Source organism: Trichosurus vulpecula, chromosome 8 (assembly GCF_011100635.1).
Source record: "Trichosurus vulpecula isolate mTriVul1 chromosome 8, mTriVul1.pri, whole genome shotgun sequence".
NCBI classification, from domain to species: domain Eukaryota; kingdom Metazoa; phylum Chordata; class Mammalia; order Diprotodontia; family Phalangeridae; genus Trichosurus; species Trichosurus vulpecula.
The window spans coordinates 11,302,970-11,323,422 of record NC_050580.1 but is presented as its reverse complement, the minus strand read 5'-3'; the positions used below and the strand labels follow the sequence as shown (position 1 = coordinate 11,323,422).

The 20,453-nt window shown below is 53.7% G+C and overlaps 1 protein-coding gene across 1 annotated transcript in view; it reads right to left on the bottom strand.

The window, feature by feature from the left end:
* The window catches only part of FAM53B (family with sequence similarity 53 member B), a 79,145-nt gene extending 58,928 nt beyond the window's left edge, over window positions 1-20,217 (bottom strand). Inside the window, exons 1-2 of the mRNA XM_036769660.1 lie at window positions 20,039-20,217; window positions 11,192-11,246 (exon numbers count right to left, since the gene is read on the bottom strand). Coding sequence (XP_036625555.1) covers window positions 11,192-11,246; window positions 20,039-20,119 — 136 coding nt within the window. The 5' untranslated portion in view covers window positions 20,120-20,217. The remainder of the gene's footprint in view (window positions 1-11,191; window positions 11,247-20,038) is intronic.
* Between the last annotated feature and the right edge of the window lie 236 nt (window positions 20,218-20,453).

Sequence of the window (20,453 nt, the reverse complement as noted above, 5' to 3'; positions counted from 1 at the left end):
TGGGAGCTGGTTTCTCATTCCCTGCATTCTCCCAGGCCCCTCCTCATCCTGGAAGGAGGAGCTGAAACTAGCACAACCATGGCACGGAATGCTGAAGGAGCCCAGCAGGGATGAGGCAGTGACCATCCAGGAAAGGCCCCTCTGAGAAATGCAGCAGGAGCCAGGGACAAACTCTGTGTGTGTGTGTGTGTGTGTGTGTGTGTGTGTGTGTACCAATCTAGCCAAGTGCGGGAGGGCTCAGCACCCACCTGAGACATGGGACCACAAGCTTAGAGTCAGAGGAGTCCTCAGATGCCCTCATTCCACAGGGCAGGAAAGACAGGCCACAGGAGGTCATGTAGAAAAGAAGACAGTGACCATGCTGGCCATCCAAAGGCTCAAAGTCAATGCTCCTCCCCCTGAACCAGAGGCAAAGACCAGCCACTCAAGACTACATCAGACAAGGACCAAGTCACAGATCTCAGACATCCTGCCATGCTCCAGTAACACATGGCCAACAACACAGGCGAGCACCCGTGCCCCAGCCTTCCTCTGTGCCCCTCCTCTCCACTGAGGTCAGGAGCTGGGAGGAACCTGAGGTCATCGAGGTCAAGCCCCTCCCTTCTTCAGAGAAGGGCCTGGAGCCCAGATGTCTTTGAGGTGGGACCTGCTTGTGTGTCCAGGGCTCTACACCCAAGGCAAGGCCTTCAGCTTCAGCTCCCATGTTTGTCCTGCGTGTATCAGCTTGTCTCCCTGTTAGAATGCCAGCTCCCCAAGAAGAGGGGGGATTACTACAGAGCTTACCAGTACACACAGACTTGTTGACCTCCTGCTCCAATGCAAATGCCTGCCTCCCTCCTCAGGTCACCTTCTTACCTATCAGCCTTTTGGAAACCACAGGGACAGTGGTGCCACGGAGCCCTGTTAGGATCCCTGGGGGCCTTGGGGTTCTCCCCAGCATGGGGCAGGGTGGCCATTAGTTATTAGGCTAATTTCTAAGAGCCTTTGGGCTCTTGTGGGGCAGGCCCCATCAGGCTAGATAGCATTTTCATTGTTTCTGTCTTTATCTGGGTGGGACTCGCAATACAAGAAAAAAAATCAAGTCTTGGTTAGCGTCCTGCTCCCCTCCCCGCTGAGCGAACAGAGAGAGATCTCTTGGGTCAGGTCGCCGGACAAAAGAAACAAAAATAGCGGCTAATGGTTAATGGCAAGCTGCCCTGACCCTCCGGCCCAGACGTCCCATTGTACAAAGGGCCTTGGTGGGGCCTGGAGGAGAAAGAGGACGGGAGCCACCTCTGCCCCACCCCCAGCCCTTCACCGTCCCTCGGTGCAAACGGAGGCCAAGCGTCAAAGGGCAGCCCAGGGCACAGGGACGGAGGCCTGGGCCTCCATCTCCTCTGGATCCCTGCTCTGGCCCATTGGCTCAACTCTAGAACAATGAGGATAATGACAACTAACTTTTATATAGTAGGGGCTGAGATGCACTGGGTGAGTGGCTCCGATTCTGGCTTTAACAGGAGGTCCCTAGATGACCTCAGCAAGCCACTTGCCCTTCTCAGCTGTTTCCTCATCTGCAGAATAAGGGAGTCAGACCCAGTGACGGCTTAGGGTCCTTCCAGCCCCACCATGCTGGTGTGATGGGTTCTGCCTCTTAGTTTCCCCACACGCAGAATGGGAGGGTTCTTTGGGGACCACCTAGAAACCTTAAAAGTAGAAACAAGGCTCTTGAGGGCCTGGTGATTATCCGAGACCCACACCGTCTCCCGTGAGCGTCCTTCTGAAAGGACACAGCAAAGCCCAAAGCGGGGTGTATTCCTGTCCTCGAGAGAGCCCCGTGAGGTACGGAGCGCATCGCTGTCCTCTTCTTACAGATAAGGAAACTGAGGCTCACTAACCAGAAAGCTAGTCCTGCAGAATCCAGCTCTTCCCAACAGCCACGGTCAAGGGATGTCTATGGTGAGGAGCACAACAGTGAACACACATCTGCGGTGTTTTAAGGGTTGTGAGGGACTTTCCAATGTAATCTCATTTGACACTCCCAAGGATGTCTAGGACTTCCACAAAAGGAACTGACAGTTACCAAGGTTCACTAAAACCCCGTCATTTTCCACCCTCCTGGCCACGGCCAAGCCTGGGGGCTTGGACTGCACCCCTGGGATGCTGGGCACGGGCTGGTCAGTGGGGAACATTATTACCTGCTCCCAGGCCCTCCTGGCCTCTTCCCAAGCATCTCAATGCAGGGGCTCCCCAGTGGACAGGCAAGCCTCTCCCCTCCTCCCCTTGCTCCCATCCTAGCATCCTCTTTCTCTATGAGAACGGTATTCCTCAAAGGCAGCAGCATCTGACAGTCTTGCTTGCTTGCACCCTCGATGCCTAACAAGAGTCGTTTCATTCACTGGTCCATTTCTCTGGGTGATGCTATTATGCTACTTAGTCCTGGAGCCTGACTGCCTAAGGGATGAGTCAGAGGCAGCCAGACCCAGGTGAGGAGACCTAGCCTTGGGCCTCTCTCCCTCCTCCCCAATCTGGGCATTCCAAAGTGCTTTGTCATTCATCTCAACATTCACCTGCAGAAGTGAACCAAAGGCGTTCACTGTCCTTGGTGAATATATACACATGTAGACGTGTGTGTGTGTGTGTGTAGATATATGTTTATACATATGTGTACATAGATATATAAATGTACATACACACATGGAGAGAGGGAGAGACACAAAGAAAAGAGAGAGACAGAGAGGGACAGAGGGAGGGAGAGAGGGGCAGACAGGGACGAAGGGAGGGAGAGACAGAGAGGGACTCAGGGAGGGACAAAGAAATAGAGAGGGATGGAGGGAGGGAGAGTGTGTTGGTAATCAAAATGGGCTCCTTAGCACTTAGTTCAACAAGTGTCCTTGAAGAGTTTGGCCTTTGTTTCCTTTGATTAATTCAGTGTCTTTAATTGAGTCTTACTAGGTGCTAAGCCCCAGGCCCAAACCCCTATTAGGTGTAAAACCTTAGTGGGTGTGGATTGGCAACTAAGGTGGGGCCCAAGGTGGCGATAACTCCAAGGAGGGCCTAGTTTACATGTCTGGGACAGCAGAGGCTTTTAGACCACGTGGGTTTAAGTCTGCCTCTCTGTGACGATTCTAGGTCACGTGGGTGAGTCGCATGTGTGACTCACCCCTGATGCTGAAAAAGATATAAAAACCAGGGGTGGCTGTTTGTTTTTTGGGAGCTCTTTGACGCAGCAGTGGTGGCACATGACTCTGGGCCAGCCCTTGTTCTGAGCTCCCGGGCTGAACCTAGATGTTTGTAACTATGAACTGTATTGGGTCTGTCTGTTGATATTTGTAATTTGTTTGTATTTTGTCCTGAAGTTCAGGGTCCTGGCTTTTTCCCCTGAACTAAGGGAATGCTGTCTGTATGCTGAATTAAAGTAAACTTGTCAACCCCTTTAACCTTGCTTTCCTTATTAAAGCAGATCAAAAGAACCTGTGCTTTCCCAGCGTGCCGGCAGCTTTCTGGGTGCTGGCTGTGGGTGGCTCTTACACCCCCACAGAAGCTGCTAGCCGGATTGTTGAAACAGAGAGAGAGACAGGGAGGGATGGAGAGAGGGACAGGGCAGAGGACGAGGCACAACAGAAAAAACATCCACCCTAAAGCCCAAGGCCTTGGTCCTGGCACCTCTGTCTGGTACTTCCTACCTGTGTGGCTGTGGGCTAGCCCCACTGCATCAGCCTTGGTTACCTCACCTGGAAAAGGAGGAGGCTCATCTAGATGGCCCCAAAGGGCCCATCCTTCTCTAGGGTAGGATCCTAAGTGCCTAGTTTACCTCTTGGGGCCCCAGTTTCCTCATCTGTAAAAATGAGAGGGCTGGTCTACACGGCCTGCGGCCCTCCCTTCTCACTTCAAGACTTGAATAACCCAGTTTTCTCTTTGGTGGGGTTATGATTCCCACTCATTGACTTCCTTGATCACGAAAAGGATCAGAATCCCATAAAGGACCCTCTGCTGAACAGTGAGAAAGTACAAGGCCCAGAGAATTTGGAAGCATTAGAAAACAATGGACAGAAGCTGCTTTTTAAAGAATGTCAACCTTTGCAATGTTTAACACTGAATTTCCTCATAGCTCTTTCTACCCCCAATGTGAAGCCAACCTGGAAGCGATCTGGGCCACAAGTCAGCCACAAGTAACTGCCTCTTATCCACATGCCTGAGGCAGCCCCAGAATCCAGGGGGACCTTGGGGTATCAGGCCAGCTAGACAGGTGAGTGACGGATAGCGCCGCCTCACGGTACGACCAATGGGGGCAGCTGGCGCCAGGTGGTTTCCTGCGTGCCTCACTCTCTCTCTTCCCAAGTCAATGAAGCCCAGAGGCAGGACAGATGTCAAGATGACTGGCAACGGCCCAGGATGCAGTCAATGACCTGGGCGTCTTTGATGTTCGACCAAGCTCTAAATACCTCCCAGTGCCTGCTTCAGCCACCATCATGGCTGTTGGAACAAACTGTTCTTATCCTGCAGGGGAAGTCTTCACATGCTTAGGGCAGACATTCCCCTAGCTCACTGATGGACTTCAGACCTGGTTTGGCCTGTTGGCATGTGGCTGCTGTGCTCACCGCAGCTTCTTGGAGCCACGGGTGCGAGCTGGGTGAATCAGGTGGACACCAAAGGTACCGGTCCTCCCTGAACACCCCATGCACCCTCTATGGTATCAGGGAAAGCAGGAGGGGGAAGGCGAGTTCTGTTCTGGACATCCGGTTCAGGATGTCTGGAAGGGCAGACAGAGATTTGAGACTGGAAGTCAGCAGAGAGACTGGGGCCGACTTGGGAATCATTAGCACAGAGATGGCTGTTAAATCCGTGAGATCAGCAAGTGAAGTAGTGAAGGGGGCGACCAGGGAGCAGGACAGAAGCCTCTCTGGTTAGAGGGTGTGATGTGGAGGAGGATCCAGCCAGAGAGGAAGGAGGAGGACGGGGGCGGGGGGGGCGTCCGGACAACCTAAAGAGAAGAGTAGATCAAGGAAGAAATTGTGACCAACAGTGCTGGAGGCCGCAGAGACGTCGAGGAGACTGAAGACAGAGAAAAGTCCCTGGATTTGGGAGCTGAGAGATCACTCGTGACTTTGGAGAGAGTGGGTTTGGTGGAATGATCAGGTCAGAAGCCAGACTAGAAAGAAGAGAGTGAGAGAGAAAGTGGAGGCCCACAGTGCGGACGGCTTTTTGGAAGAGTGGCCACAAAGGGCAGAGAGATATAGGACACTGGTTAGTGGGAACAGAAGGAGCAAGTGAGGGTGTTTTGAGAATGGGGAAGTCATGGCATGTTTGTAGGAAGGAGGGAGGGATTGGAAATGACAGAGTGGGGAGGACAGAAGGGGTGATCTCTTGGAGCAACCAGGATGGAATAGGATGGCTTGAGGAGGTAGAGGGGTCAGCCACAGGGAGGAGTAAGTCTGGCGCTTCATGTGAGACAGGGGTGAAGGAGGAGAGAAGAGCAGAAGGCCCCGAGTGATGGGAGATGAGGAAGAGGAGAGATGAGGGGCCTCACGGTGAGCGGCCTTTCTTCTTTCAGCTGAGAGAGCAGAGAAAGGGGGAGATTGGGACATCTGAGGAAGGCTGGGAAGGTTTGAAAGAGCTGCTGTGGGGGGTGGGAAAGAGAGTGGATGAGGGAGGCAGAGTAGGATTGTGTGCAGCGGCGAGGGCCCAGGGAGGCTGGGTAACCTAAATCTGGAATGCAGCTGAGGACTTGGTGTGAGTGTGTGCACCTTTGTTCAGGGGCAGGTGTAGGGGAGCAAAGGTGGGAGCCGGTGGGAGTGATCCAAGGCTGACACTGAGCAGGGCCCCAGCACGGATGACATGATAGCTGTTAAGCAGTCTTCTCTACTCTACCCCTTCCCAAAAGATACCTGGGGAAGAGAAAACAGGGATCTGGAGCCAAGGGCAGGGCTTTACATCAGACCTCCAGTTCCCGTAGCCCAAACCTGAGACAGCTCAGGCCCTCTGGAGGGAGGGTTCTTAAAGGCACCTGGGAGCAAACATGGAAGAGCCCCAACCCTCTGGACTGGCGGCCTGCTCTCTGGGCCCTTCTTCCCAAGCCTGGGAGAGGGGGCTTTGTGTTGTGAGGCCATTTCACAGATGAAGAAACTGACTGGGCTGTGCACACAGAAAGGTGGAGAGGTCCCCCGGGCCCCAGCAGAATATCTGCAGGGCCAGGCTGGGCTCCACCCCTGAAGCCCATGGGGCTTAGGACTCAGCCGGCCTGGATGCCAGCCCTTCTAGGCCTTCTCTAGGGCCTGTCCTGTGGTCAATCCCTCTGCCATCCAACGCAAGGTATAAATAAAGTTCAGTGATGGCCATCCCCAGATCTTGTACTACGAAAAGAAACAGGGAAGTTTTAACTCATTCAATTTAAAGGGAAGACCAAGAGGAATAATCACCAAGTGGGATGCTCACATTTAATTTCTCTTTGCAAACAGCAATTACGTGCAATTTTAATTTGAATTGTTTCCATTTCTGTCTGGAATGCATGGGGGGTGGGGGGCGGTGAGAATGCTTAAAATAGAGATATGCCCCAAGAAATCATTCTAGCATACTAGGTGCAGACGAACACTAAATTATTTTAAAGACGTATTATTTATATCCCTTTGACTGAAAATGAGGCTCATTCTACCACTTCAGTAAAAGAGGTACAAATCTGATCTCAGAGAGTGTTTCTCAACCAAGTACTATGTTCACAGTCAAAATATCTATCTGTGCCATAGGAGAATTCATTAAATTGTTCACCCCAAGACGCCAGAGAAAGCTGAAGCACAAAGAGACCAGAAGTTTGCTTTGGAAAAGACCTTGGAAGTTACAAACAGCCAAACAGACCCTTAGTGGTGGCCCCCGAGCTCAGCCTGGGCCCTCCTCCACCCACTCTGAGTGGTGGCCCCCGAGCTCAGCCAGGGCCCTTCTCTATCCACTCTAAGCTGGCACTGAGTGGTGGCCCCCCAGCTCAGCCTGGGCCCTCCTCCACCCGCTCTGAGTGGTGGCCCCCGAGCTCAGCCAGGGCCCTTCTCTATCCACTCTGAGCTGGCACTGACTGGTGGCCCCCAGCTCGGCCTGGGCCCTCCTCCACCCACTCCAAGCAGATGCTGAGTGGTGGCCCCCAAGCTCAGCCTGGGCCCTCCTCTACCTGCTCCAAGCAGACACTGAGTGGCGGCCCCCCAGCTCAGCCTGGGCTCTCCTCCACCCGCTCTGAGTGGTGGCCCCCCAGCTCGGCCTGGGCCCTCCTCCACCCTCTCCAAGCTCTCATCTGATTTCCCTTCTAGAAATCAATCCAGAAAGTGCCCCCAGGCCCAACCCCTTTTATATATGGAGAGTAGAATTTAACAACGAAGTAATTAAACACTGAAAATAAGGGTTTATAATTAAAATGCTGACACAGAGTGAACCACAAATGGGCTGCTGTAATATTTTTACAGTCCCTTTTATACATAATGTATGATCCTTCTGCTCAAGTTTCCTCTATGTTCTTTTCCTGTGAAATAATTTACATTAATAAATAATTTATTACAGCAACTCTGAAGGTAATCATGGTTTTCCATCCCCCCCCCAACCTTTTTTTAAAATATGAATTCTACTTTGTCCTCAGCCTTTCTGGGCTACATGGGTAGGGCTTCGTTCACTTTCTCAGGCACCCCTTTGCTTCCAGGTCTTCTCGGAGGCTGGGCCAGAGGGGAAATGGACCCCAAGGCTCCCATTGTCCTCAGGGACTGTGCACAATATGGCACAATTCTCAGTGTGGCAGAAAGCAACCCCTTCATTTCACCAAAAAGATTAATGTAGTCTATATGTGACCAGGCTCCAGGGCCAAGCAAAAAGAAGTAATCCCCAGATCTCCACAGTCAGTGGGCTTGTGAGCAGCATTCAGCAGGCCTAGGTACCGAGGGATTCCCCCAGCCTCAGCCATTTTTCTACCAGCTGAAAAACTGAACGATAAGGAAAAGCAGGGGGCTAGCTGAGTGATGGGTGGGCGATGTTGGAGAAGCTGTTTTCAGAACAATGTCTCCTATTGCAAGAACACAATAATTAGTCGTGTAAATCGAAGTGTGCAGAGGAAATTCCAGTTCAGAAATAGAAGGCAGGCTCTGGATGGGGGCCAGGAGAGAGGATGGGTAGTAGAGGGTCAAGCCCCTCGGCTCTCTGATTTGCCCTTCACTCTGCAAAGCTCTGTGTGCGAGCACCTCAGGGCTCCTCTCCCCAGGCCAGCAGGGCAGATCTGCTCCAGCCTTCTCTCATCTCTGGGGTTTTCCCTTCTGCCCTTTGGTTGGAGCAGGGCATACACACACTTCCCAAATGACTGTGAGAAGCCAGTTCTTCATCACCAAAGCTCTGAATGCCTTTTTCTTTCATTGTCCTGGCACTTAATTTTATTACTCACAAATTCTAATCTAAGTGGATTTGGGGAGGGCCGAGGTGCTCAAAAGGGGCCATCTGATGGCAAATCCATCATAACCCAACAATCTGTATCCTGACTCAATGACAGGGTTTTCTTAGAGGTATTTATGAAATTCAAACTCTTCTTGGCTCCCCGCTAGGACATTCATTTGGAAACTTAGGAAGAGTCACAGAGGCCAAGCTGTCCCAGTTTTCACCAGAGGATTCCACTGATTATGGACAGAACATTAGCCTTTTATCACCAAGGGACAGGCAGGAGTTTGGAGGTGCTTATAATAATATGGCATTTTGTTTCCTCGGAGCATTGTCCAGCCTTGAAAAGACCTAAAACCCTCTTGTAAAGCTCTGCCAAGCCTGCGGAAGCATTCCCTTCCCTAGCCCTGAAACACAGGCACACTTAAGGTGGAACGTGACCATACTGATAGGATTCAGCAGAGAACTCCCACAATAAGACCCTGATTCTCCAGGATGCTCAGGACCTGGGCCTTTGGGGAAAGGGAGAGTCAACCAGGAAACTGTTTCAGGGTCAGCCCCAACACCAAATGCCCCTGCCTGTTGGGGGCTGCTTCCCGGAGCATGGCTGGGCCTATCTTTGGAGACTGAGGAGCCTGGGGACTCCAGGCCTGCAGAGATGTGGAGTCTGCATTGACCCGACACATACCCAGGAAGCTGTCCTAGGTAGAAGACCCCCCCTAGGCTTTCTTGTGTCTTTCCCATTTCTCCCCAAAGGCAAATGGAGAGAGATACTGATTCTGGTTAACTGAGGGGCTGTATTAAGTCAGGACAATTTCCTCTCACCCCAGGGAAGCCAAAAGAGAATGTGCACATGATAGACAGAGTGTTCATCCACTTAGTACTGTTTGTGGAGAGATAAAACAAAAGGCTAGGGGACTTTGGGTTGGTGACTGGGCCAGGCAGAAAGGGCGAGGGAAAGATGAATCCACAGGCTCCCTTTCCTTACATTCCTCCCTCCTGCCTACACTGGGCAGGGTTGAGGCCTAGGGCCTTTCCAAAATGGCAGCTGCGCTTGGCTCCCTGAGATCTGAGGCCCCATTCAGATGGTCCCCGCACATCCAGAAAGGCTAGAGTCTAGCCAGCACTGAGGAGGCCAGGCTCAAAATGGCCTCATCCTTGGGTGGGAGGGCCTGTGGCCTCCCCCAGGCTCCAGAAGGCTTGGAATCCCCAGGATCCCAAGCTTCATGGCAAAAGTAGTTCCCCCACAATGCTTCTCTGGTCTGAGGCCCTCAGCTCCAAAGCATAGCAGCTGGGGGCGTCTTCCTCAAAATCTGAGACCGTGACCTGGACTCTCTCCTGTGACCCCTTTCCAATGGAAACCCAGGCGACCCTTTGTGTTTCACCATGGCATCCTCTTCTGAGGGAGCCAATACCCAGGGGAGCTGGGCCGTCTCCAGACTCAGCTAGTTGAGAAGGCTCTGATTGGTTGATTTATGGAGCCTGGGGTCTGGCCATTCCCAAGGGAGCTCAGCACCTTCTGCCTCCCCCCAGGAGGGAGAGCCTTATCCAATTTAAAATATGCTGCTAATTACTGATCTTCCTTAAAATAAAGAAGCTCTGAAGGCTAAGCGGCCTGATGACCTGAAGCTAGAAAACAAAAACAACAAAAACCCCAAAAAGTAAGAAAAAGAAAGGAAAAAGCCCAACCCTAGTGTGCCAGGCAGGAAGACAGCACTTCCAGACCAGGGATGACAAAGACAATTCTGGAGGCAGGCTCTCCTAGAAGCAGCTCCGGGGCTGCCATGAAGAGGCTCAGGCAGACGTGGTGGGCAAGCAGCCCCAGCCCAACGGTGAGCAGCAGGCTCTCTCTGCAGACCGAGCCACCTCCAGCAACACCCTGCTTCGGACTCTGGAGCTGGGAGTTATGTCGTGTCACACAAGGCGTGAGGCAGGGCCATTTTCTTGCTCCCAGAGCACGAAAGGCAGGTAAGATGACCCTTCTAAATGTATGTGCCTCTCCTAACGAGAAGGGAAACTGAGGCCACCAAAAGCCAAGACTGGGTGACCAGAGACCACAGGACCTCAGCCCCTTTGGCTCACAGGAAAATGAAGCCCAGAAAATTGCTAAGACTGGCCCAATGGTGCTTGGTTAGCAGGCATCCTAGTGGAAACCCGAACCCGGGCCCTTTGACACTGAACCAGTGCACCACTGGTCTAGATACAGCAATTAAGCTAGAAGAAACTCCAGCCACCCAACCCCCTCATCAGACAAGACAAGGAAACTGAGATCACCAAGGGCAGGTGACTTGTCCAAGGTCACACAGGTGACAGGGTTCAAGCCTTCCGACTCTAGTGCACTGCCCCTCTCTGCTCCACCTTCTCAAAGCCAAGGGGCCTCCTTAAAGAAGTTCTGCAGACCCTTGGAGACCAGCCCCCATGCTCTGGTCCCCAAGGGGCACGTCTTCCTGACCCAGCTCCTAGCAACATCACCTCTGGCAAGATGTGCTCCCCCCGGCCCCAGGTGCGAGACCTTCTCACAGACGCAGAAATGGCCTAAGAGATGCATGCTTTTAAGAACCCCAACTCCCTACACCTAACTCAAAACCAAGCTCTTACAGAAAGTCTTTAAAGCACACATCACATTTCTTCTTCTCCTCCTGGCAGCCCCATGGGGCAGGAAGCTGACCCCCCCCAGCTGTATGGCCAGCGACAGAAACATCGACAGCTCTGCCTGCAGCTGTCCCCACAAGCTGTGAGCCTCAGTGGAATCCTTGTGGACACACCTGCCCAGTGAAGCAACTGTGAACGGGGCGGGCAGACAGAAGCCTTGGTCACTTACCCATCATTCCGCAGGAGAAAAGTGTGGATCCTTGACTCATCTTCTTTGGAGTGTGCTGAAAACAACCAGAGAAGTGGGTGATGTCTCACGGTCCTAGAGAAGCGGCCCCCTGTCCCCGAGCCCCCCACTAACACTGCCCCCCCCAAGGGGGTGACGGCCTTCCACAGCCCAGGGTGGGGGAAAGCAGCGGCGGCACTCAGTTCAAGCCCCTCCATGCGCAGAGCATTAGGGCAGGGCGCTTTGTCCAGCACCTCACGGGAGTTGTGGATTCCATCATTTTAATGGGCTTAAAAAAAAACCGCATGACTTCTGACATGAGGGGATTTTTCCATGTGAGGATGTGGAGGAGGGCGAGGGAGGAGGTGTGATAGGAAACAGTTGAACAAACTCCACCAAGAAGTTCTGAAATGGAACCCTGGGCCAGCAGAGGGAGGGCAGGTCTCAGCCGGGTGAGGTAGCTGTGCCCCTGGGCCAGCAGGGCCTCTGCCCACATGCCAGGGGACCCCTCTTCTGCCCCACGTGGAAACAACAGACAGTGTTTAAGTCAGCCCCAGCCCGGCGAGGCTGTTTCCTGTTCTTCTTCAGGCCTGTGCCATACAGCTCCTCTTACAGGGACCAAAATGGGAAAACAAAGGTTACGGCGGAGAAGCAACTCCGTATCTCTGACCTGGGCACCTCTTAGCATCCCATTCCACCACCATCCACCCACCTGCCCCCAGCTGAAGGCTCCCGGGCTCCTGAGACCAGATCGAGAAAGGACCAACCTCATTCACCCCTCCACTATTTTGCAGATGGGGAACCTCAGGACCCCCAGAGCTAAGTGGGTCAGCCCAGGTCAGCCAGAGAGAAGCATCGGAGCCAAATCAGAATTCGGCTCCCTCCGACTCCCAAGCTATCTGGAATCTGGAGAGCCTCGCATTTGTATGTCCCCCACCACTCACTGGGTAGGTTGTTCTAGGTGGTCACTACACCTTTCTGAGCTGTAAAACAGGGACCACGAGCCCTCCAGAACCTCCTGCCCAGGACCGTGAGATTCCAAGGAAGTCCTATGTGTAAGGTGTGCAGAACTCAAAACACCAAATCAAGGTGAAGGATTATGATTATTGTTCTTACATGGAACCGGGCCTGGGACAGATCCTTCATATTTAATACTGGAGCTCCTGAGCTGTGGCTAAAAAGGCAGAAATTGATGGAAAGCATGAGGGCCTGAGCCTGGGTTCTGTCAGCTCCCAGCTCCCCGAGGAAGGCCGGCATCCAGGAGACATCCACCTGCTCCCCTTCCCCTTGGAGGACGTTATGGTTGGTACAATTATCCCTAGCTAGTACCATTCCCCAGAGCCAGGAGGAGGCTGGCCCAGGCCTCAGCTGCGCTCCAGGCTTCCCACCCAGGACCTGCGGTCCATACAAAGCCAGAGGGACTCAGATCTGACCTAGACCCATCTAGGCGACTTGGAGTCTAAGCCAAAAACAAAGGGAAACTTCCCTGTTCCCCACCGTACACCTCTCCCCCACCTCCAAAGAAATGAGGCCTCCCCAAACCCAGGGAGCTCCCACCAATTCTAAAGGGATTCAGGCCTCGAGTCTGCATTTACATGCACAAACAGCACTCCTGATTCACAGTCTGGGCTGCCGATAACCTCCTACAGTCCCACCTAATGAGAATGATGCTGATAAATGTGCATCATGCCTGGTAAATGTCACTGTTAGGGGCAAAGGCAGCCCGGGCAGCTGTGCCCAGAAAGGAGGGCTGCCAGGGAACCCGCTCAGCCAGCACTCCAGGACTCGGTGTCCCTACAAGCACTGATCGAGGCCTTGGAGGATCCTGGGGGAGCCCAGACAGGTCACAGATCCAGCGCTGGAAAGGCCCTTCAAAGTAGCCCCTTCGTTTGGTGAGAAGTGGCTCACTCAAGGTCACATGGTAAGTCCACAGCCAGGATTTGAACTCAGGTCCTCTGACCCCAGAGGCCTCTCTGACAGCCGGGGTAATTCCAGAGGGGCCACGACCACACAAGGGGACCATGGGCCAAAAGGGAGCAAAGAAAGCAGGTTGAAAGGGGGAGAAGGGGTTCTCTTAGTCTCTCTCTCCAGCTGCCTGGCTCAGGACTGTTGGACAAAGCCAGGAAGCAAAGTCAGAATGTACCAATTATTCTGATAAGTGAAACTCATCCCCTAAAACTGTCTTTACTTTTCATTAAGCCCAAGACTTCTGATCCTAACAAAACACAGCATTCAGGGTCTGGAGAGCCCGTGAGCCAGAGCAAGGCCTCTGTCCAAACCAGGAGCTCAGGCCTACGCTGGACTTTCAGCCTCCCTGTGGGGAGGCTGAATCCACTGCTTCTAAGAGAGGACCAAACAGAGAGGACAAGCCCTATGCATGGGCCCCCACCCATCTTCCCAGACCAACTTCACAAGCTTCACCCCACATACTCTACATTCCAGACAACCTCATAGTATGTCCCATCTCCCACCTCCGGGCCCTTGTTCAGGCTGAGCCCCATGTCCTCTGTTGATCAAGGTCTACATAAGGTCTCCCCTGATCCTCCCAGGTGCTAGTGGTCCTGCCTCTGAAATTATTTTGTATTTTCTTTGTATTTGGTATTTCCTCATTTGGAACATTCTCTCCACATCTGCACGTGCTAGCTACCCTAGCTTCAAGTCCCAGCTAAGACCTCAGACCTACCAGCAGCCGGTCCCAACCCCACTTATGGCTGAAGCCCGCCCCTCAGCCTGTATACAGCTGGTTTAGAGCTGGTCTCTCGGCATGCCATCTCCCCTGTGACACTGGGTGTTCACTGAAGTCAGGACGACCAGCGCTTTGAAGTCCACCCGGGCATGGGAATGGTGAGCCCGGCTTTGCTCTGCTCTGGCTCACTGGGTTCATGCTAAGCAACCTCGGTAAACCAGAGACATTCATTCACCAGGTCACCAAAGCCGAGCTCCCCACCAGAGACATTCACGGGGTCACCAAGGCCGAGCTTCCCTCCAGAGACGTTCGCGGGGTCACCAAGGCTGAGCTCCCTTCCAGAGACGTTTGCGGGGTCACCAAGGCCGAGCTCCCCTCCAGAGACGTTCACGGGGGTCACCAAGGCCAAGCTCCCCTCCAGAGACGTTCGCGGGGGTCACCAAGGCCAAGCTCCCTTCCAGAGACGTTTGCGGGGTCACCAAGGCCAAGCTCCCCTCCAGAGACGTTCACGGGGGTCACCAAGGCCAAGCTCCCCTCCAGAGACGTTCACGGGGGTCACCAAGGCCAAGCTCCCCTCGCCTTTCTGAGAGCCAGCCCTTGAACCCCAAAGGGAATGAAGACTGAGGAATGAGGGCCGGCAGAGTGGGGGAGAGGGGGCGTGCACCTGAAGCTAAAAGAGTCCATCTCCGGATGCGCAAACTTCATGCACTGTTTCATCAGATTGCCACCACAACCCTGATAATAACAATCACTAACGCTTGCCGAAGACTTTACAGATATCAGCAGATGGTCCTCCCGACAGGTAGTCTTTGATCCTTCCCATTTTACAAATGAGGACACTGAGGGTGGAGAGGATAAGGGACTGGCCCAGGATAACAAGGCTAGTAAGTGTCCCAGGCAGGACTTGAACTTGGGTCTTCCTGACTTGGAGTCTAGTAATCTGTCCACTGCTCCTCCCAGTTGCCTTGTGAGGTAAGGAGCTCCCTATGAGGGAGGGAAGCCAAGCCCTATCAGTCCCGCTTTACAGGTAAGGAAATGAGGCGCCAAGCGATGATTGTCTTTGATTCCTGGCCTTGGAGGCCAGCTGCAGGGCCAGAAGTGGACCCTGAACACATCATGGAGTCTGGGGCTCTTCCCAGCACTCCACGCTGGCTCTGGGACTGAAGAACTAAGAAAAGCAATCGATTTATTCCATGGCTGTGTTACAGCTTAAAACAAGGGGGGGGGGGTCGCCAAGGAACAATGCGCACAATTCATTTGTTGAGCGTTTATTCCTAGAACTGATTGTGTATTTAAGTAAGGCCTTCTGTCTCCCCAAGGTCACCCGGGCACAAAAGTTTGTTTGCTTTGAAACCCGGAGGTCCTTGAGTCTGGCTCCCTGACACGAAATGCAAGCGTGTCTTTATGGCCCAGCCAGGAAAGAAGGCCTTCCTTCAACGGAGAGCTGGATGGGGTTTACTAATTGCTCTTCCTCAAGAGCAGCCATTAAGTGGACCTGCCTTTACCCAGGACATACAAGGGTTTTCACGACTTTTTTTCTGTCTGCCAATGACTCAAACTATTATGTAATCTTCCCGCTCGTGCAATTCTGCAGGGAAGCCTTCCTGCAGAAGGGAGAAAATGAGAGTCTCACATTTTCAGGGCGACAGACAGTAACATGAGGAACAGAAAATTATGAATACATGGCACCAAAAAGCAGAAGGAAGACCCAGAACTCTGGGGAAGAACAGAAGCGGCTGAAAGATGGAAAGTGTGACTTAAGCACAGGGGCTTTAAGAGAAGTCTTGTTTGGGGGAGCAGGAACAGATTGGGGAAGAGGGGGAATGGATTGGGGGGAGGGGGAAAGGATGGGGAAGGGAAAGGGATTGGAGGGGGAGGGGGAGGGCTTCCTGTTAGCCCAGGAAAGGCACAGGGTCCCGTGTATGTTATTGAAAAGGCCTCTCTCTTTGGTCTTAGGGTTGGAGTCCTTTGGACCGCACTGTGACCCTGGATTCAAGTCAGCCCAGAGACGTTTCACACATCCTGCCGGGATTGTTTTCGTTCACAGAGTTAACATACTGTGCTAATGAAAACAAAAGGCAGACTGGGAACGGAGAGACCTGGGATCTCAGTCCTGGTCCCAGGACACACTACAAATCCCGTAACAGGCCTGTGCCTCAGTCTTCATTGGATATCCACTGGACAATGACTAGGAAGATACCTGCCCCACCTGCCCCTGAGGAGAAAGCCGAATGTGCCTTCTACAACGTTCCAGACCTGTGTGCCCGAAGCCCTCCAGGAAACCCAGCTGACCTCGTGGGCAGTTAGATGGTTGAGGAATAAGGCAAATAAAAATGTGAAAATATTCTGAAATGTGTACACTGCTATAAACAGGAATGAAGGAAGCATTTCTTAAGCGCTTACTGTGTGCACAGCACGGTGCCAAGCCCTGGGGATGCCAACTGAAAGTCCAAGGTCCCTGCCCTTGAGGAGCAGCCACTCTAATGGGGCAGAGGGAGACAGCACGCAGGGAAGACTTCAGCGGCAGTCCCATGGGAAAGTCCCAAAGCAGATGGTCCGGCCACTTCTTTCACATCATTTCCACCGATAAAAATCCTGTCAGTTTCTGATGTTGAACCCAGGGATAGAGTCAAGGGCTTTGATGGAGAGAACGATCCTGCCTGGGTCTTCTGCCTCTGGAGCCGTCCCCAGGCAGTGTCTCTGCAGGACAAGGGCCTCAGACAGGGCAGGAATCTCGGCTGTTCCCCAGGCTCTGGGGTCATTTGGTCCATCAGGCTCAAGATGGTGGAGGGGGGGCAGGATTTGAGTGCTTAAAGTGCCTCACTATTTCAACCACTCTGGCTTGCCTGCCCCATGGGTGGTTGGTGGTTGGCGGTTGGTGGGGATGGCTGGCCCCGTCTCCCCAGAGAACGTCTGTAAGGGTTGAGCTGGATACAGGACTGGCGTCTAGGGGCAGTTCCTGGGCCTAACTGCCTGGTGGTGGGGGTCGGCCAGTAGTTATTGCCGATGGCAACAACGAAAGGAGCCACCCTTCTCACAACGACAGCTCTGCTGAAAGTCAGTTTGGGGGCAACGGCATTCCCCAGGCTCTAAGGCTAAGAATCCTGAGGAAGTTCATGGTCAAGGTGGTGGAGGCAGGCTGACAAGTGAGATGGTGTGGGGAAACAACCCGTCCAGACTCCGGGAAAGGGACCACCAGGCGGTCCTAGCCCAGACCAGGAAGTGGCCAGCTCCCAAGTTCTTTGTTCTCTGGACTTTAGCTAGCCTAGCACTAGATGGAAGCCATGCCTGGGACAGGCTCCCAATCCAGGCCCAAGGAAGGAGGTCACTATGGAAATGAGAGAACAGGCCCCTGAACTTGGCGTGGGCGGCAGAAAGAAGATGGCGGGAGGGAAGCAGGCCCTCCAAGGTCAAATGTCTGGGCTGCCTTCCAACTGCAGCAGTTCAAGTGAGAATACTTGGAAGAGAGATCCCGTCCAAAGAGGGAACGGACAAGAGGAGCAGGGCGGGGGCAGGGCCTTGCAGTGGTCACTGGGTAGCCTGTGCAAGGAGAGGCCGCCAAGCACGAAGAGCAGAGATGTCGTTATCATCAGCAGCCATGGCTTGGAGAAGATGGCCTTTTCTTGGGACTTCCTGGGGCGGGGAGGGAAGTCCAATCCACGGTCACCCCAGGCTGATCAAAGGCTGGGAACAAAAGTGTGAAGGTACGAGTCCTGGGACAGAAGGACCCAAACCCTGGAGCCAGGCAGGATAGGCCTCCTCCAGCCCCTGGACATGATTATTACAATCCTCTGTGCCCTCACCAAAGGAAGTTTCTGCAAGTTCTCAAAGAGCTTTGAAGCATAAAAGGTCTGTAATTGTCCTCAAAGGAGTGCCTCTATTCCTAAAGACAACCAGGGTCTGACCCTGCCGGCTGCCTCCAAGGCCCAGAGCAGGAGTGGGGGCTCAGAGTCCACAAAAAGAAAGGAACTGTCTCCCATTTCTGTTATCTTGATGGCATTTCTAAACAGAGTAAAGTTACAGGCTCTGAAAAATGGAGCCACGCCCACTCCCATAGACTCCCTGCACCTCTGGGCACCTCCAGCCCTCTGGTGCAGCTGTTTGGTCAGAGGGAGGAGGAGGAGGAAGAGGAGGAGGAGGAGAAAGGGGAGGGGGAGGAAGAGGAGGAGGAGGGGGAGGAGGATGGGTGGACCCAGAAAGAAGAGGGCTAGGGCCCAAAGTCCTATGTTTGGGTGGTACGAGCTGGGAGGAACTGATAAGCCGCCAAGACTGAGGTCCCAGCCAGGCTGATCCTTCTCAAGGAAAGGAAAGAAGGGAGCCAGGGTGAAAGTCCGGGAGGAATGGCAGCATTGCCTCCCCCCCAGGAGGAAGGAGCCCCTGCTGCCATCCTGTGGCACCAATTTCTGTCTCTCTGAGCCAAGGAGAAGATGGTCCTGGCCTATCCCCCAGCAGGAGAGCGGGCTGCTATGACGCCACAGCTGACCCCACCACCTTCCCCTCAGACTCATCCGCTCCAGAAACAAGTCTGAGTGACGGCAGGCACCTGGCCATTTAAGGCCACCAGGCCACCAGGACCTGAAGAAGGCAGAAGCTGCCCCTGTACCCTGGACACCTTCCTTCCCCAGCAGTACAGGGCAGAGGGGGCATTCCTCTTGGCCTCACAAAGAGCCCCTGGGAAGGCCAGCTGGACACACGGGCCACTTGTAGCAGGAACAAACAGGCCAAAGAGGTCAGCTCCTGCTATCCAACCGCTTGTTTTATAGATGCAGAAACTGAGGTACAGAGAATTAAGTGTCCTGCTCAGTCTCTCACAGGTAATTAAGTGTCAGAGGAGGGATTGGAACCCAGATCCTCTAACTCCACACCCAGCATGCTTTCCAGGGTCCACGAAGTTCAGAAATGCCCTTTCGATTTCACACTAAGAAGGGAAAAGCCCACCATGGAGAAAGGCAGAAATCCAGGCCAGCCTCTAAAAACAAGGCCAGAAGGATACTAAAAGAAGCAGAAAGACCCGAGGAGGTGGGATGGGGGCTATCCTGGGTGCGAGTCTCTCCTCCTTCCTTTTGGTCAGCTCCCCTGCCCCCGCACCTCACGTCTGCTCCTGTCCAGAGAACACAGACAAGACGGGATGGCTCAGTGTGGGAGGGTGGGGTCCGGGCCCCAAGACCATGGCTAAGAGTCTGCCAAGGTGGGAGGGGGGAGGTTCCCCATGGTGGAGGCAAGCCCCAGCTGGGGGGGGGGGTCACCTCATGGCATTTTAGCTTCCTCATTTGTAAAATGAGAGGGGTGAACTTAAATGATCTCTAACCTTCCTCCCAGCTCCAAACGCTATCACCCAGTCAAAGCCCCTCATTATGCAGCAGAGCCAAGATCTGGAGTCGGAGGCCCTGAGTTCGAATTCTACTTCTGCCCTTACCACATATGTGATCTTAAGCAAGCTCTCTCTCAATCTGGGCCTCTGAGCTCTGATCCAGCCTTCAAGCTCTGAGAAGGAAACAGCCACCAGGGGGATGACCTGCAGCCAGGACCCCAGCCTCTGGGCCAGGTCTCTCTACTCTAGGCCAACCAGGCTGATCCCAGCACTGGGCTTTTCCAGTCACTGACCCTACTTTGCAGGTCCTTAGCACCCCATGACTTTCTCTGAAAGAAGCTTGGGTCTGGTCATAGGATTCTGCTATCTAGTCCCAGCCTGGGAAGGCCCCTGCTGGGGTCCATCCAGGACTCGACTCTCCTACACAGAGAACTCTGGGCAGGCCCACTTGCCCATCCTCCACTACGTCCCAATGGCTCATGGCCATTGCCACGTCCTGGCCCTCTCTGGCCAGTGACTGGCACACTTCCCTCCATCTCCCCTTGGAGGCCTGAGTCTATGCTGGCACCACCCCCCGTATCCATCATCCCGCGGCGCTGAGACACAAAGGAATGTCCGTCTCCATCCTGCTGGCGACGGAATCCCACTTGCTTCCATTTACCCTCCTCCTCACTGGCCAAACAATTTCTAATCTGGGCCCGGGTGTTTACATCTTGCCCGTGTTTACCCAAACTTCTGGGGAGTTTGTGCTATGGCCTGAGTCTGGAATGTCTTCCTGAGCTACAGTGGACAAGGACCCTCTTGTGGGCTCCCGCTCTCTTCCCAGGCCGGCAGGGCCAGCCTAGACCCTTACCAGCTCAGGGTGTAAAGGCTTGCATGTGATGGAGTCAGCAGCACCTTTGTTTTCAAGAGGCCGGGTCAGGATCATCGCCATGGCAAAGCAGTCAGGCGCTGAGATCCATCACGGGGCAGACCAACTTTCTAGGGCCAGGGCATCTTCCGGGGCAGCGGGGGTCAGCACGACCAGCTCTCCATCAGCAGCCAACCCTCAGGGTGGTTGGCCTGAGATGTGGGCCACGCGTGGTCAGCGACCTGGAACAACAAAAGGAGAAGAGGTCCTGGCTAAGCATTTCTGCTCCACACCAGAGTCCAGGCCCAAATGACCCTGCTCAAAGACAAGTGCCATGTTGGAGCCCTGACACACACAGCTTGTGACAGAGGCGGGAATGGTTTGCCGGTCAAAGGCTCAGCAATGAGAGGCGGGGGTC